This window comes from Lotus japonicus, chromosome 1 (genome assembly GCF_012489685.1).
Source record: "Lotus japonicus ecotype B-129 chromosome 1, LjGifu_v1.2".
Classification (NCBI taxonomy): Eukaryota; Viridiplantae; Streptophyta; class Magnoliopsida; order Fabales; family Fabaceae; genus Lotus; species Lotus japonicus.
Window position 1 is genome coordinate 78,577,618 of NC_080041.1, and position 18,586 is coordinate 78,596,203.

General features: G+C 38.1%; 2 protein-coding genes across 2 annotated transcripts; one reads left to right on the forward strand and one right to left on the reverse strand.

Annotated features, from left to right (window-relative positions):
• The first annotated feature begins 10,895 nt into the window (after positions 1–10,895).
• LOC130715595 (calcium-dependent protein kinase SK5) lies at positions 10,896–15,303 on the forward strand. Its single transcript, XM_057565717.1, has 7 exons — positions 10,896–11,558; positions 13,238–13,381; positions 13,512–13,664; positions 13,774–13,889; positions 14,187–14,354; positions 14,457–14,681; positions 15,067–15,303. The coding sequence occupies exons 1-7, from the start codon at positions 11,015–11,017 to the stop codon at positions 15,199–15,201; spliced, it is 1,485 nt and encodes a 494-aa protein (XP_057421700.1). The 5' UTR covers positions 10,896–11,014; the 3' UTR covers positions 15,202–15,303.
• Positions 15,304–16,187: 884 nt separating this feature from the next.
• LOC130715606 (uncharacterized) lies at positions 16,188–18,232 on the reverse strand. The gene is made up of 3 exons (XM_057565726.1): positions 17,906–18,232; positions 17,667–17,816; positions 16,188–16,689 (listed from the first exon to the last, which is right to left on the reverse strand). Exons 1-3 carry the CDS (start codon positions 18,074–18,076, stop codon positions 16,546–16,548), a joined length of 465 nt encoding a protein of 154 aa, XP_057421709.1. The 5' UTR covers positions 18,077–18,232; the 3' UTR covers positions 16,188–16,545.
• Positions 18,233–18,586: the final 354 nt, after the last annotated feature.

The window sequence follows — 18,586 nt, forward strand, 5'->3', positions numbered from 1 at the left end:
CCATGTGTAAATATACAAATTTTTCCTATATGCCTAATGCCATATAAAAATTAGACATAAAAGGAAATACATGTTTGTTTTCCACTATGAAAAAATTAAAGATCAGCAACACAATTTTCTCAAGATATTCTTCCACACAGGAGAATTACTCATCTAAACCATAAGATGTAATGTAATAGTTAGCTCACTCATCTCTTCATTACATCAGAAGCTCGACCCTTACCCTTGAGAATAGAGTATATATTATCGTTAGTCGTTTATCACTTAGTGCAAACATTTGTTACGAGAGAATTAATTATTGTTATCGGTAGTGAATATGCTAATTGCTAAAGCTAAAAAAAGTACTCATCTTAAATCTCAACCATTAAAATTTAATTTTATCTAACTCAAATATCATTAAATAAAATTATTAAATATTATTCAATGCTCAGATCATGAACAACATAGATCAATAAAAAAAATTAGAAGTGGAATTAATAGTTTCAAAAATCAAACACAGTTCAAAGTATACACAAAGTTTACTATTGTATACAAGATACCTGACATCAGTCATTCAAATGTTAATTTCATTATTTGGTCAAACATATATAGTTGAGAAAACCTTGGTTAAGACCTTAGATCCCGTTTTAAAGAGTTTAGTTATCCAGTAGCATAAAAATTTATGCAAGTATTTTAAAAAAAAAAAACTTATCAAAATGGTATAAGCTCATGCTTACTTATAAGCTATTTTTAAGAATTTCAAAAAATTTCTCAAATTAACTTATAAATATATAAGTGTTTACGATAAACTTTTTTAGTCATAAGGTTTAATTAAGTTTTTCCCAAATGCACCATAAAGATAAGCACTATGGTTCGTGCTTTGTCATTGGGTGTGAGATTCCGTTTTGGTCAGCCGTGTCACTGCTTCTTCTCAAGCCCCCGTTTGAGATGGTTCTCTTCGATTATTATTTTTATGCTTTTTTTTATGTTTTTGTTCCTTTCTTCTTTCTATTTTCTATTTCAACATTTGTTATATCTCAGCCTTCAGCGACTCTGGTTTCTTATTGCCTAGTGGGTTTTTGCCCAGCGCGGTTGGGTTTGATCTCATCTGGGATCTTTATAAGTGGTGTAGGCGATAAGGTTTTTGGGTGGGTGTTGGTTGGGGCGTTAAGTGCTTGTGGTGCGTTTAGATTTTTTTGGAGGGTTTTGGCTTTGTTGGGCCTTTTTCTTCTTCTTTTGTTAGACTTTTAATTGGTCGGATTACTATATATACCTATATTAAGAGATTATTTCTCGACATTTAGCTTATAAGATGCACATTTTTAGGTTTAAACATTAATATATACGTACATAGCTACGGTAATTATAATTTGTGGCTTATATGATGCAACATCAATTTGTGCATCATATAAGGGATTTCGCCTGGGTTCGATCCCCTCTGAGGTAAAAAATTATACATTTATGGTCAGGGACATCATTACTGTATCATGAGCCAAATTAGTCATGTGGGGCCCCTTTCTCCCGTGGAGACTGGTGACCAAAGAAAAAAAAGAACCAAATTGTGCGTCATGCATCCTAATTAGTATTTACAACCATCTGATATATATTCATCTAGAATTAAAGGAGCATGCATTGTCAGTAAAAACTTTATTTACACAATAATCTAATTGAATTCTGCCACATTATCAAGTATAGATTTGTTTAAATTAAAATTTAAAACGAAAGTTATTATTGTACCAATAGTGCATATCCATTAAACTCTTCTTAAAAAAAATTTAGAAAAAACACTACTTTATATTCAACACATAGTCTTCCTTCTGCATATAATTCATCCTATTTAAATATAAAATCGGAATACTATACTTTAGTAGATTCATGCAAGTTGTAGGAAAATATAATGAGCTTCTCACTACATTCCCTGAACTTATGAAACAGCCAGTTTAAAGAAATCAATTGCATGTGATTCAACACACGAATCAACATCGTTTCCTCTATTTTTAAAGCCAAAAATCTAAATAAATAATTTTTCTTTAATAAAAACTGTCAGTAAATATTAAATAATATAAAAATACACCGTCTTATATAACTCCAACCAATTAACCATTATATTCTTTCAGCCAGACATGTGAGAATTTCATTGTATTCTCTTCCCACCCTTTTCTTTCCCTACAAAATGTATAAAGTGTTCTTTATTCATTTCCCAACAAATACTAATAATAATATTTTGGATTTATCTGCTGAATGGTGAGAACTTTAGAAAATAAAGTATCTATTTAATTTAAAATATAATAAAATATAAAGGCTAAAAAACACTTTTGGCCCCTGATGTTTCAAGTTTGTGCAAATTCTTACCCTTACTCTATTTTTGTCGATGTTTCTACCCCTCACGTTTTCAAACAGTGCACCATCTACCCCTCCGTCAGTCGGACGTTAAAAAACTAACGGAATGAGCTGATTTGGCTTTTTTTTTTTTAGACTTGCCACGTGAAAATTACAAGTGAAATTGGAAAAATGGGGCATGGGAGATTCAAACTCAAGACCTGTAAGTAGCAAAACATGCATTTAACCAGTTCCGTTACATACATAATTGATGTATACATCAAGCAAATTTAATTTTTATTATTTCCTTGATCATCATTAACTTCATATACTCCTCTTCATCTCTCCAATCCACTCAGGAACCTCTTCTGAGAAAGTCTGACTAACGGAGGGGTAGACGGTGCACTGTTTGAAAACATGCGGGGTAGAAACGTCAACAAATATAAAGTAGGGGCAGAATTTGCACAAACTTAAAACATCAGGGGCCAAAAATGTTTTTTAGCCTAATATAAATTTGAATCCTAGATATTATGTGGAACATGCATGCTTGCACGTGAAAAAAAATATGCTATATCATTTTGAAAAAATAAAAATATATATACGATTTTGAGAAATTTCATTGGTTGAATTTTTACCCAAAAATATCTTTTAAGCATTGACATGTTAATCAGCTGATCAATATTTTTTAAAATTCTCTATCTATCTTGAATGTGGATGACTATTAATTAATTAAGGAGTGTCAGTTACAAAAGTAAAAAATAATTATTTAATCTCTTAGGTTAAAAGTTCAATTTTTAAGCCGCTAATTTTTTTTTACATTAATTCATTACAACACTTGTATTGAAATTGCAAGAACAATTTAAATAAATCGGACTATTTAAGGAGGCACTATCTCTAACTCCCTAATTTTTCATTTATAATACCTTAACTGAAGACTTTGTTTAAAAAATAATTACTACTACCACTCAGATAAACAGAATTTTAATCAGACTAGTTTGGTTTGAAATCAAATAAACTCTGCTAGGGTTTACTAATGGAAGTTGAGAGCGATACTGGTGGCGATCACGGCGGCAAACCTACAGGGGAGCCGCCGGAGGAACCTGTCAGAAAACCTACGTTTAAGGAGAAGGTGCTTGGCAAGGCAACTATAGAGAAAAGGAAAACTATTCGGAACCTTGTGGAGGCTGGTGTCATGAAGAAGGATCTCATTGATGGGAGTTCATACTTCCCCATGTTTAACTTTCAGGACCCAAAGACTTACGATGATATCTGCTTGCCTTGGAAGGACTGCTTGGTGGTCAAACTGCTAGGTATGCAAATCGATTACAGAGCCTTATGCGATCGCCTACGGTCGATGTGGAAGCCGGCAGGAGGGATTGAAGTGCGCGACATCCTCCATGGGTATTTTCTGGTTCAGTTTGATCTATTGGAGGATAGGGAGAGGGCCATGACAGGAGCTCCATGGATGATTTATGATCATTATTTGGTCGTTAAGCCATGGACACCAGATTTTGTGGCGGCGAATTCAGAGATTAGCACTACGGCAGTGTGGATTCGTCTTCCCGGTCTTGGTTTTCAGTTTTACGATGAAAGCATCCTCTTGACCCTGGCGTCGGCGGTTGGGACTCCGATCAAAGTGGATATGTACACTGTCGACATGCAAAGGGGACGTTACGCACGTGTCTGTGTGGAGATTGAGTTGAACAAACCTGTACTGGGTAAAGTTGGATTATGTGGCACTTGGTATAACGTAGAGTACGAAGGCTTACACCTTCTATGTTCACATTGTGGCTGCTACGGCCATCTCGCCAGAAACTGCACCGGCACGCCGATCCCACAGCCTAAGAAACCACAACCAAAGCCAGTCGCAGAGGTGACAAAGGTAAATACGCCGACGGTGTCGACGTCGGCATGCGTTCAAAAGGATACGGTACAAGGAACAACCACAGCCACCGACCAAGCAAGGATGGTGAACGTTGATCGTGGCATGAATTCAGGGGAAATTGAATGCGCTGGTAATGCTCACGGTGAGTGGATGACGGTTACAAGATCCCCTAAGATTTTGAAAACCAAAATTGCTGCTCGTGAGGGTGCTAAAATTAAGGAAGGAAAGAATGGAACAAATCAGCATGTGGTTATCAAAGAATCAAGAGCAATATTTGGGGGGCCCATGCGTTTTAATGCTGGAATGAATAATAACAATAATGGTGCCAACAATTCAGGAGAGAACAGCAAAGGAAAGAAAAGGATAAGAAAAGAAATGGTCATGCCTCACACGAATTCAGTGCTGCATGGAGGGGCAAGCATGTCTTCTCCACTCACTATGGAACTTTCTACCGTTAGACAAGAGAAAGCCTTGCCGGCGGTGAGAATGATTGGTAACAAAAAAGTCTACGTGCTGGAGGATGGAGTCCAAACTACCTTAAACCTCCAACATAAGGATGGGAACCGTTACTCTCTCCTCAACAATGAAAATGAAGTGCAGAGTTTTGGAAACGAAATGACGCCCCATGCCATAGGTGCTGCCCCTTTCGACCTTGGAGAAAAGACCTCTGGGACACCACAGCTCAGCAGGAATTGATATATCCTGCTCGGCTCTCCCTGCTCTATAAGTTTTTATGGATAGCACACCTTTTAACATTTTAGCTTGGAACATTCGGGGAGGAGCAGGAGCTCGTGGTCAAAGGAGGGTTCGGGATTTAATTCGTTCTTTCCACCCGTCTCTCTTTGCTATTTTTGAGACTCATTGTCAGTTTGAGTCAGTTGCGACATTTTGGCGCCATGCAGGGTACGAACTTTGTGGTGTCTCCGAAGCGGTAGGGCACAGTGGTGGTATTTGGGTGCTTGCTCCGGTGGATAGAAACTTCACCGTTCAGGTGATCGATGTACACTCGCAGGTGGTATCCGTGTCCATCAACTTGAACACTAACTCGTGGATTCTGTCAGCCATATACGCTAGCCCTAACCCTGTCTTGAGAGAGGACCTCTGGGCACACTTGGTAAACCTGCGTAGCCAGTTCTTGGGACCATGGCTTGCTACCGGTGATTTCAATGAGATTTGTTATCCCTCTGAGGTATCAGGTGGAGATTTCTGCCAGGTTCGAGCTCTCCGCATGTTATCGATGATAGAGGAGTGTGAATTCATCGACTTGGGTGCAACGGGCAACACATACACTTGGGAAAGGAAGAGGAATGGCCAACGAACAATCGCAAAGCGCCTGGATAGGGCTATGGGGGATATCTCTTGGCGGCACCGATTCCCAGAAGCTTACGTTGAGAATCTTGCTCGGGTCTACTCAGACCATTGTCCCGTCCTAGTGCGGTGCACTTTGTCAGTGGAGGATCCTACAACACGTCCGTTCCGCTTTCATGCAGCTTGGGCAACTCATCCCTCCTATGAATCTGTGGTTCGTGATACCTGGAAGGAGCCACCACCCTCTTTGGTGGGAAAGCTAAACAACATTCGATCAGCTTCGATATCCTTCAACAGAAATGTCTTTGGTAATATCACGCGAAGAAAGAAACTTGTTGAGAGGAGACTTCAAGGGGTGCAACGAGAATTGGAGATGAGGGAGACAGAGTCTATGTTGCGACTAGAAAAAGCGTTGAAAGAGGAATTTGAGCAGATCCTAACTCAGGAGGAGTTGACTTGGTTCCAGAAGTCTAGGGAACGGTGGGTGAAGTTTGGGGATCGCAATACAAAATTTTTCCATACTCAAACAGTGATACGACGGAAGAGGAACAAGATCCATGGCATGTTTGTTGGGGACGTGTGGTGTACTGATCCAGAGACTTTGAAGGAGGGAGCCCAAGCTTTTTTCACTAACCTTTTTTCTGTTGATACACAGGTTTGCAGGAATCACATCATGGATATTAGACCGCCCTCCATCTCTGTGAATGACAGAGAGGATCTCATCCGTCCGGTGTCCTTGGAGGAGGTTCGCCAAGCCATCATGTGTATGAATTCCTTCAAAGCTCCAGGCGCGGATGGGTTTCAGGCCTTTTTCTACAAACAATATTGGAGCATTGTGGGCCAAGACCTTCATAGTTTGGTGGCTGATGCTTTCCGACAAGGGAAAGGAGATGCCTCTCTCCTTGAAACTCTTATTGTACCTATTCCCAAGATAGAGAATCCCCTCCAGTTCAAAGATCTTCGTCCGATCAGCTTGTGTAACGTCGCGTACAAGGTAATCACCAAGGTGTTAGTCAACAGGTTTAGACCCCTCCTTCATGATCTCGTGGGCCCTCTTCAGGGGAGCTTCATTCCAGGTCGGGGCACCAAGGATAACATCATTCTAGCTCAAGAAGTAATGCATACAATTCATTCCTACAAGAGGAAGGGTGGATTGGTGGCTTTAAAAGTGGACTTAGAGAAAGCATATGATCGTGTGAGTTGGGATTTCCTCCGAGCAACTTTACATGACTTTGGTTTTCCACCACCCATTGTGGATCTAATCATGTGGGGCGTCCAGTCAGCATCCTTGTCTGTCTTATGGAATGGCTCCAAGCTTGAGTATTTTGCACCCCAACGAGGACTTCGACAAGGGGACCCTCTTTCCCCTTATCTCTTCGTCCTTTGTATGGAACGATTGGCGCTTCTAATCCAGAAGAGGGTTAATGAGAAGGCTTGGCATCCCATTCACATTGCCAAGGAGGGCATAGGTATCTCTCACCTTTTCTTTGCTGATGATGTGTTGTTATTTTGTCAAGCGAATGAGGAACAAATGCTTGTTGTGGCCGATACTCTCAGAGATTTTTGTGAGGCATCTGGAATGAGGGTTAATTTGGAGAAGTCTAGGATGTGTTGCTCTAAAACTGTTACTCACACTGTCCAACAAAAGTTGTCCACTATTTTGGGTATTCAAAGGGCCAGCAACCTTGGAAAATATCTTGGGATCCCTCTCTTGAGAGGAAGAGTTACTAGGGATCATTTCTTACCTATGCTCGAGAGGATCAATGCTCGCTTAGCTTCGTGGAAAACGAGATTGTTAAATAGAGCGGGGAGGCTCTGTTTAGCAAAATCTGTGTTAACGTCCATTCCTATTTACTCTATGCAAACTCTTTGGCTTCCGCAATCAGTGTGTGATGTGGTGGATAAAAGAGTTCGTAGCTGTATTTGGGCCAAAGGAGGCAGCTCTAGAGGTTGGAATTTGGTGCCTTGGCAAGAGGTTACTCAACCGAAGGAGCACGGAGGCTTGGGTCTTAGGGGTGCTCGATAAAATAATGTGGCAATGCTTGGAAAATTAGTGGATAATTTGCTGCATGATCATGATAAGCCTTGGGTGCAAGCTCTTGCTCAGAAATACTTGAAATCAGAACTCATTCTTAACAGCACCCGTAAGAATGGTGAATCGTATATCTGGAGGAGTATTATTAGAGCCAAAGAGTATGTTGGAGGAAGTTTCAAACCACTGCTGGGGAATGGACACTCCTCTGTTTGGTATGACAACTGGCTTGGGACAGGAAGAATATGTGATCGAGTACCCTTTGTCCACATTACAGACACTAAGCTACAAGTTTCAGATTTATGGAGAGATGGGGCTTGGCAATTGGACTCCTTGTTCACTGTTCTACCATCAGAAGTAATGGAAGAGATTCGAGCTGTCTCAGTTCCGTCATCAAGGTTAGAAGCGGATACCCTGCGTTGGATTCACACACCAGATGGGTGGTATACACCTAGTTCCGCATACCATAGTCTCACCCCTCATACTGATGATTCCCATGGACCCTGGAGATTGATATGGAAACTTAAAGTTCCTGAACGTATCCGCTTCTTCCTATGGCTGGTTGGGAAAGAGGACCTGACAACGAATGCAAAGAGGAACCATTGTCACCTAGCAGCTAACGCTAGTTGTACTAGGTGTGATGCGGACCTGGAAGATGTTGATCATATCTTCCGACAGTGCCCGGATTCACGCAGCCTATGGTTACACTTTCGCCGATCCTTACCATCTCTGGATAATCACATCTCGTTTGATGCTTGGTTTCTTGGTCTGCTGCGTCACCGTGAGTGCACATTGGGCGTGGATGTGCTTTGGTGGATGTGGAGGTGGCGGAATCATCGAGCCTTTGATGGTAACCACTGGACACTAAATCAGATTCTGCGAAACATCCTTCGAGATGTTGCTCTTTGGAAGAAGGTAATGTTGCATCAACCTGCTCACCATTCCATCTCTGCTACATCTTCCACTCCTAGCATTACTACTGGTACTGTACGCCTTACGACGGATGGAAGCTGGGATCCTCTGCTTAATCAAATGGGATGTGCGGCGGTTCTTTGGGCTGGTAATGGGGACTGGCAATCCGCTATTTCTACGAGCGCGGGGCCTGGGAGTGCTTTTTTGGCAGAAATTGCAGCGTTGGAGTTGGGCTTGAAACATGCCCTGGATTTAAGAATCAGCAATTTAGAGTGTTATAGTGATTGCCTGCACATGGTGACGATGTTACAATCTGGTAGCGACACTAGTACTTATTGGGTGAGGGATAACATTACTCGTATTAGGAGCATGATGGCCAGGTTTCAGAGCGTCAGTGTCTTGCATTTCCAGCGGGAGAAGAACAATACTGCTGATTGTTTAGCTCGTGAGGCGGGGAAGAGTGATACACCGATCCAAGTTTGGGCGAGACCACCGTCTTTTGTTTATGATAGTTTATATCTAGATACAATTAGCTAGTTTTTCTGTCTTTTAGTTACTTTTCCTCCTGTAACAAAAAAAAAAGATAAACAGACGATGTAAGATGTTAAATATTCTAATGGAATTTATGTGATCAGATTTTGAAAAAGTAAATGAGAGAAAAGTACCATAAAAGAGATTGAGAAAAAGTTTGATGCACCGACGGTGTAAAGTTTTTTTACACCGTCAACCAATCAGATTTCAAGGATGTGAGAAAATCTCTCTTTTCATTTAATTTCTTTAATTGACATGTCACATCCTTAAAATCTGATTGGTTGTTTTACACCGTCGGTGCATCAAAATTAAACTCAAAGAGATTTTGGAAAAAAAGACCATCGTTGTCATTAAAATAAGGCCAAAAGCTAGGACGAAACTGAGTGGGATACACGCATGCACGTAATTTTTCCGCACACATAATGTTTAAATATATAAAAAAAATTATTTACAAATATATGCGTAACACGAATATATCAACTAGCAATTTTTTTTGAAAGACTAGCAATTATTAATACTTCAGAATATTAAAATAAGGGATACTAGCCTTTTGCTTGACTATCCTGAATAAACGTAGAGTCGCATAATTTGGTATTTTTATTATCATAAAAAGAAAATAAAAGTGTTCATCAAATAACAATTTACTTGCTAAAACAAATACCAAAATAAACTGACTCCAGATAAAGAGAAAACATATGAAATTAAAGTGTCAAACTATTATTAGTGCGTGACTGTGTGTTTAGGAAAAAAATATAATCCTAACTTTCATTTGATGAGATTAATTTTGATTAAAATTAAATTTATTATAAAATAACTTGTTCTTGAAAATTTCCCTCTTAAAAAATTTAAAATAAAATCTTTAATCCAAAATCCAAACAGAAAAAGTTTGATACACCGACGGGGTAAAGTTTTTTTACACCGTCAACCAATCAGATTTCAAGAATGTGAGAAAATCTCTCTTTTCATTTAATTTCTTTAATTGACATGTCACATCCTTAAAATCTGATTGGTTGACGGTGTAAAAAAACTTTACACCGTCGGTGCATCAAAATTAAACTCAAATCCAAATACATAATTTTCATCTATCACAGGAAACTAGGAAACTTGTCTGAACATTCAAGTCCAACCATCGGAGGAAACATGGAAACTTTTGTCTGAAAATGCCATTAACTCCTCAATCAATCAGTAAAATCTTCACTTTACAATTAACCGCCAAATTAACCGCATCATTCAACAAACGTAGTTGCAAATAAATTAACCGCGTCATTAATCAACGTATATAGTAACAGCCAAGCATGCACAGTTTCTTCCAAAAGTAACAGCATCAATTAATTATTATGTTTTTGAAACAATTCAATAAAAACAATTTCTCTCGTACTCATTTAGAAATTAAAAGTGAAATTTTTTTCATACATTTTACTTTAATTGTGTAATATTTTTGCTCATAATAAGATTTTATAATTTACAATCTAGCCTTTTGCATTCTAAATAATATACCAATGATTCTAAACCCTCTCATTTTTAATAGGTAACAAAGCAACACCCTTAAATAAACCTCATTTCCATTTTACATCATATGTCATATCTCTAACTTTTCTCTATTTTATTCTTATTACTCTCTAGTGGGCGTAAGTGTATTTCTTTTGTTTTTGATAAGTGTAAATCTGCTTATGAAACTATGACGGACTCTCATAACAAATGAGTTTTCAGGATTCGATTTCATGATATCATTCTTACCGAAATCTAACTCACTTACTTACCACTAAACCAACTCATTTTCTTGGTAGTTGTAGGTGTATTGAGTGTTCACAAATAATTTTCCAAAAATAAAATGTGGTAGTGGTAGTACTAGTAGTAATGTAGTACTATAAAAAGAAAAATGTAGACTTGGTTTATTTATTTACTATATGCAATTTGCATTATTGAATGCTCATTCATTCATGAACTATAGTACAAGACTAGAGTAGTGGACTCACACTATCTCTGACTTGGACTCTGTCTTCTCTCTCTCTCTCTCTTCTTTCTCTCTCTACCCTGTTCCGGCAACAATGTCCAAACCCACCACCACAGCACCACCAAAACCCACGACGGTCCTCCCCTACCTCACCGAAAACATCCGTGAAGTCTACACCTTCGGAAGAAAGCTCGGCCAGGGTCAATTCGGCACCACATATCTCTGCAGACACAACTCCACAGGCTGCACCTTCGCCTGCAAGTCAATCCCGAAGCGGAAGCTGCTCTGCAAGGAGGATTACGATGATGTTTGGAGGGAGATTCAGATAATGCACCACCTATCGGAGCACCCACACGTTGTCAGGATCCATGGGACTTACGAGGATGCTGCTTCTGTTCACATCGTTATGGAAATCTGTGAAGGGGGTGAGCTTTTTGATAGGATCGTGCAGAAGGGGCAATACAGTGAGAGAGAGGCGGCGAAGTTGATTAGGACTATTGTTGAGGTTGTGGAGGCTTGTCATTCTCTTGGGGTTATGCATAGAGACCTTAAGCCTGAGAATTTCTTGTTTGATACTGTTGAGGAAGATGCTAAGCTGAAGACAACTGATTTTGGGTTGTCTGTGTTTTACAAGCCAGGTGAGGTTGCTGGTTTTAGTTGCCTTTTGATTTTCTGTTCCGATCAGAGTGAGATTGGTAAAGTGGTGATTGATATATGGTTTGTTATGGTGTTTACAGTCACATAGATTTTGTTTTATAATGTGATGATTTGAAGGAGAGGGTGATTATTTGCTGATTTGTTGCGTGACTTGGATGGATGTGTGATTCATTTGCTTATATGTTCCTGCATTTTTTGAAATGTGTTTGGTTTTTATATGATTGGATGTGAGGGGATTTGTTGTTGAAAAGCTTTGGCTATTGACTATCATTGATTGGTTGTGTTCTTTAGCTGCTTGCTTTTTCTGATTGATTATACCTGGACCTTGTGCGCGAGATGGGTTTAAGGGGGCAATGGGATCTTGGGAATATTAAAATCAGAGTTTACCTTAGCAACTAGTTGCCATTGCTTATGTTATTTATATTTTTCACCTTCATGAAGTGTATTGGAATATCATGAGTTTTAGAAAGATATATATAGTAATATTGCTCGTTATTCAAGGTTCATGGCATGGTTCTCTGACTATGGAACCTCAAAGAGGATATATGGCACTGTGTTGTATTTGATGCAGAAGCTGGGGTTCGAAAAATTGGATTTCCCTATCCTTACTTTTCATGGTCTCAATTAAATGTAGAACTAGACGCTGCCATTCTTTGTGAATGTTCTTCCTTCACGCATTTAACAATAAACACGAGTGAGTGAAATTTATGCTAGAAATGAAATTGCATGCATTAGAAATGTTGCTCTGATTTTAAGGTGATTTGAACTAATTCTTTTGGTACTTGTTGATCTTGCCATAAGGTGTCCAGAGTCAGAGGTATTGTTTTTATCTGGATCTACTTCCAGCTTGGTGCGCTGGGTTTGCATCTTTTATGCACATTTATATGTCTGGAACAGAATCCATCCTTAGTATACCTAGTGGTTGCTAATTCTAGCCATCAAATGATATTAGACATTTCTAATCCTGAAGTTTCTGCTCGTGAAAAAAAAATACTAGACGTATCGCCCAAATTATTGGTCCGGTACTAGATGTACCTTTTACCCCAGGAAAGATGCCTTAAGAATATTTATTATTCTTTACTGTAAAAGCGGTCAATTATTGGTTTGAATAGTTATATATACTGTAAATGAAGCTTCACAAATTTTATAAATGTGGTTCATAGCAAATGACTTGAAAATTCCATGTCATATTAGAGAATTGAAATCATAATCTTATAGGTTTTGAGAAATATAAAGAGATCTATTTTTTCATGTTTTTATTTGGTTCAATGAGATGGAGCCAGAAAGTTAATTTACTATCTTAATGGAAAAAGATGAAGAGGGTGTTCAATGGGATCAGTGCAGTGAGTAACCTACTTCTGTCCTCTGCAAGTTGTCCAAAGGCATGAACTTTTGGCTTTCTAACTGCTAGAAGTTTGAATTCCGGAAAATGGCTATACATGCCTTTGAGTATGCCTTCATATGTATGGTCATACTATAGTGAAGTGTTTTTAAATTTAAACTTCTTTGTCTTGGTGACTGGAAATTATATGTTGAAATGAAAACTGAAGCTATTCAGTCTGGTAGTATGAATTTTTCACGGTTCTTCAATTTATTTATTACCAGATCAACCGGAAGCCCTTCCATGGTGTCTATCTTAACTTATTGATATGCTTTTCAGGTGAAACCTTTGGTGATGTTGTTGGAAGCCCATACTATGTTGCACCAGAGGTCTTGCGCAAGCATTATGGACCTGAAATAGATGTGTGGAGTGCCGGTGTTATTTTGTACATCTTATTAAGCGGGGTGCCACCATTTTGGGCTGGTAGCTATCTGTCATTCATACATTAAATTATCAATTGTGGATATTGGCTATAGGCCCCACATATTACTGTTTTCTTCATGTTCATCATTCCTAATTGCTAATACGGCTCTGAAAATTTTGTCACCTAAAGAAACGGAGCAGGGGATCTTCCGACAGATATTGATGGGAAGACTTGATTTCCAGTCTGAGCCATGGCCCAGCATTTCAGACAGTGCCAAGGATCTAATTCGAAAAATGCTTGATCGGAATCCAAAAACAAGGCTTACAGCTCACCAAGTACTCTGTAAGTCTATAAAATTTCATATAGAGCAAGTATCATATTTGTATGAATACTTGAACAATTATTGGAATATGATTGGAGGTTGTGGCACTTACGTGATTTTCTATGTCAGGCCACCCATGGATTGTTGATGACAACATTGCACCTGATAAGCCTCTAGATTCTGCTGTTTTGTCACGGCTGAAGCAGTTCTCTGCAATGAATAAACTTAAAAAGATGGCTTTGCGTGTAAGGCCTCCAAACCTTTTTGTTTAGGCTTCATGAGAGAACAGTTTAATCTCATATTAATACATTGTTCTGTCTTCTAGTCAGAAGGAAAAGGTAAGTATATGCTTTTTTAGTAGAATTTAGGTTAAACTGATGGCAGAGCTTTCTTATAAACAGGAAGGTCTTTATGAATTTCATACACATTGCTAGGCCCTCCTTGTCTTGACTGGGAATTTAAATGTGATCCATTTCATGGTAGTATTCTGCATGTCAACTCCTAATACCATGACACTTCGAGTTTTGTATGCTTCCTCCTAGGTTATTGCAGAGAGTCTCTCTGAGGAAGAAATTGGTGGTCTGAAGGAGTTATTCAAGATGATTGATGCAGACAACAGTGGAACTATAACATTTGATGAGCTAAAAGAAGGCTTAAAGCGAGTAGGATCTGAACTTATGGAGTCTGAAATCAAGGATCTTATGGACGCAGTAAGATATCTAAATGTTTTAGACTTTAATCCATTTTTTCTATTTGTGATGTTTTTTGCTTTCACATTAACTTGACAAGATTTATAATCTTGCATGTGACAGGCTGATATTGATAATAGTGGGACAATTGACTATGGTGAGTTCATTGCTGCTACAGTCCACTTAAATAAGCTGGAAAGAGAGGAGAATCTGTTGTCAGCTTTCTCCTATTTTGACAAAGATGGAAGTGGATACATAACCATTGATGAGATACAAGAAGCTTGTAAGGAATTTGGTTTGGATGATATCCATATTGATGATATGGTCAAAGAAATTGATCAAGATAATGTAAGTATTTTGTTGTCTTGCAATTATGAGCTTGCTTGTATTGGGCATTTGCTTCTGCAACTCATATTTTTAGATTACAAGCCTTTATTAGCATTGTTTTGTCTTTCATTGAAGAATTATGGCCCTGTTGGTTGTGGAAATGGATTCTATGTAGTCAGTTTTTGGTGCAGTCATTACAGTCTTAGCCATTGGATGAAAATCGGACGATATGATTCTGAGAACAAGTTTTACATGTGATTAATACACTTGAATCAAACCGTCTGATTTTCATCCTATGGCCAAAGTCCTTTTACTGCAATGACCGCACAAAAAATTGACTGGAGCTAAGCTGGACCCATCGGTTGCCAACTTGTTTGTTGGGTCTGATGAAAGGTTTTTGCCGCAGGATGGACAAATAGATTACGGTGAATTTGCTGCTATGATGAGAAAGGGTAATATTGGAGGGATCGGTAGGCGAACCATGAGAAGCACGCTCAATTTCAGAGATGCTCTGGGAATCACAAGCAATGTGTCCATTTAAGGTCTTGTACTTTGAGAAATCATTGTGTAATGAAAATTTTGAACGATGAACACTTTGACAACTTAAAATATTTATGGGTAGCATGACCAACACTTTGAAATCTCTCATGAACAGAACCATAATTCAGCTACGTGCGCCGGTGATGATTTGCATAGACAAACCACAGCTCGAACTGGCAACTTGGAACCAGTTTAATTAAAAAAATAAGATTTGACTTTGCAACCAGTTAAATTAAGTTTCTCCAACTGAATTCATCAAAACCTTTTTTTATCTGACTAACTTAAGTTTTGTTTTAGTTAAGAACTACTTGGTTGAAAAACTCATGTACAGAGTAAACTTTTTAAATTAATAATGTCAGGACCGGATAAATTTATTAATTTAGAGAGTTATTAATTTATCGATAAATTAATAATTATTAATTTAAAGAGTTTTTAAGTAAACTGTACATACCAAACAAAAATGCAACTTTATGATACAATACAAAAAATACAACACCTGAGCTATTGAATGCAATAAGAAAAGTTAGAGATGAGTTTCAAATAGACTTGAACTTTAAAGGAAAACTGAGCTATTGGATGCAATAAGAAAAGTTAGAGATGAGCTTCAAATAGACTTGAACTTTAAAGGAAAACAGACAACTACTGAATCATATTTCAATAGAGTGTAATATTTTTTTTTGTTCAGTTTCTATGAATTGTTAATTTATGATTTTCTTGGGACCGAATTATTATCTTATTATTTTATTGAGTTTTTAAATTTTTTACATTGGCCCAAGTCGGGACCGGACAAATTTATTATTTTAGAGAGTTTATTAATTTACCGAGTATTAATTTAAAGAGTTTCTACGGTAACTGGAAGCTAATCCGAATTGGGTCTCGATTATCTTCTTTTCTCATGCCATGCATAAAGAGGTGTTGATAAGTATATCAATTTTATTTTTTTAAACGCCATTCGGTTCAATGGAATAAGAGTAGTAAGAATGAGAATGGGTTAAGAATTTATGCTATATAACCTTCAAAGCAAGAGTGGAGAAAATAGTGTATATAGCAGCTTCTCCATTTAACAATGAGGAGCTGCCCTTGCACATCAATATGAACTTACAGAAAAATCAAGGTGAAGTCCCACATGCAGCAACTCTATGACATCACGAAACGTAGCGCATATTTGAAAATTCTATATTGATTCTATAGTCAAAATCAATTATGGGGTAGCTTATGAGTGTCATAATTGATTCTGATAAAAATAAGTCAATCCAAACATACAATTAATCAGACGTGTGACATCTATGGCAGATAGTGTACTATGGTGAGCCAGCATTGAAACATTGACTTCAGTAGCAGGCTTTCAGATTTTACTGGGGAGGACAAGATATTTGGTATGACGCCCCTGGGCAAAAACTTTGCCAGTCTCTTTCTTCCTAAACTCCACGCTAACAACAGCAACAGCCTTCCCTACACGCAGCGCCCTGGCCTCAATCTCAATCTCCTCCTAACATAACATTGCAAAAACAATAATACTATGTCAGTGATAATGTTCCATCTTCTGTTAAATCCAAAATCAGATATCACTTTAAAGATTTCCCAAATTCCACTCCTGAAATTACACATTTCATATCTCAGATTTGTCATCAACACTGAACAGTGATAACTTGGAAGCAGTGTTGACAAAACCATCAGGCATTGCAAAACTTCCTACAATTCTTACGTGAGTGAATCCCTAAATGTGTGCCAAACATTTATAAAGACCATCAAATTAATTCTAGACTTAATATAATAGTATAAGGATCTGAACTGATCTTTTTGCAAGTCATATCATATTAGAGTCTTTCATCTTGACCTTCCTCAGCACCAAAATATCAGTCTTTCATCTGTTTTTTACCTTTTTCCTCAAAAAAATCTAGCCGTTTGTACTTCGTATGCAAATCAAAGAGCACTTATTTGAGCTTATTTAACGCATTTTTAGTAGATAAGCTCCAAAAGCCTGAATCCAAACGGGCTCCATATTTTTTTTCAGTGAAATTAGTTCTCAACCCACTAATAAGGGAGCTCATCTGTGTGTTTGGATTTCCATTTGAATTCAACGCTACAACTCAGTTATTTTTCCAATGTGGGACTTACGATATCACAGCATTTGGCTCCTCTAAAGAAAGAAAGTAACTTTAGAGAGTAAAGTAAGCTTTCACAATCACAACCCTTGATTGAAAAATCAGGTTTTCACTTATAGATTGTACTTGCTTACTCTATGATCTCCTCATCTTAGAAGAACCAAATCCTAGATTAAGCTAATATGTCAAATTAGGGATTAATTTGATGATTGTTGGGTTGCATTTGGGGATTAAGGTATGATTTGCATAGGCTTAACAGATGTTCACATTTGAATTAGGTTGAAAAGTTACTATAATCTAAACACATTGTTCTAACACCATGATCTCAAAAACCAATCAACAGAGAGAGTGAGAGAGGTACATCGACATAAGCAGCATCCAAATAGGAAACATTGATCTCAACAGAAACCCCCGTGCTGGCAGAGGAATATCCAACGGTTGGAATCGCGGCGGAGCCCACCACATCAACCAGCGTAGCGGTGGCGCCACCGTGTAACGAATTGCCACCATTCTACAGAAAACAACATTAAAAAATTCATCAAAGCTTTTATAGAGAGTAGAGAAAAGGGGTTTGAAATTGGAAAACAGAACAGAACATACAAGTAAACGAGGAGGAATCTTCATGGAGCAGACGACGCGGCCAGGTTCGATGAGATCGACGTGAAGGGAGCTGAGAGTTAAGGGTTCCAAGAATTTTGGGGGTAATCCATCTACCATTGATGCTGTTTCTCCTTTTTTCTCCAAAAACTTCTTCACTGAATCCAAATTCATTTTTCGTTTGATTGATTTGATGATGATGTTTGTTTCTCGTACTTGAAGGAATAAAATAAGATGATGCTGTTGCTGTTTCTCCACTCTTGACTTTCACTCACCAATCATTCATCTTCATTCTTATAATCCCAAAATGGCTTTGTCTATGGTTTCTCTTTTTTCTTTTTTCTTCTGAAACTGGCTTTCTCGAGGACTAAAGGGGCGTTTGTTTCACGGATTGGAAAAGGATTCCCGGGAATGTTTGGACTGGAATCTACATTTCAGTGTTTGGTAGCAGATTTGAAAAAAATATTCCCGGGTATCTTTCATTCCTGGGTAAGTCATATGCCCATCAAGAAGCATTTCTCATTCCCATGATGGAGAGGTGGGTAAGTTGAATCCTGAATAGGAGGAAATGAGATTTTTGGTGTGAAATCTCTGAATTGCCACTACCCACTACCCACTACCCACTACCAACTACCCACTACCCATGTCTTTTACCGCGAAGGGTATTTTAAGAATTTTACTATC

Bases quoted from the DNA above. Each gene is read 5' to 3' on its own strand.
- LOC130715595 (XM_057565717.1), top strand. From the start codon at position 11,015: ATGTCCAAACCCACCACCACAGCACCACCAAAACCCACGACGGTCCTC. The intron at 11,559-13,237 runs GTGAGGTTGCTG...TATGCTTTTCAG, and splicing joins GTCTGTGTTTTACAAGCCAG to GTGAAACCTTTGGTGATGTT. The intron at 13,890-14,186 runs GTAAGGCCTCCA...GCTTCCTCCTAG, and splicing joins TTAAAAAGATGGCTTTGCGT to GTTATTGCAGAGAGTCTCTC.
- LOC130715606 (XM_057565726.1), bottom strand. From the start codon at position 18,076: ATGAATTTGGATTCAGTGAAGAAGTTTTTGGAGAAAAAAGGAGAAACA. The intron at 17,817-17,905 runs GTATGTTCTGTT...TGTTTTCTGTAG, and splicing joins AGATTCCTCCTCGTTTACTT to AATGGTGGCAATTCGTTACA. The intron at 16,690-17,666 runs GTACCTCTCTCA...ATGTTATGTTAG, and splicing joins TGGATGCTGCTTATGTCGAT to GAGGAGATTGAGATTGAGGC.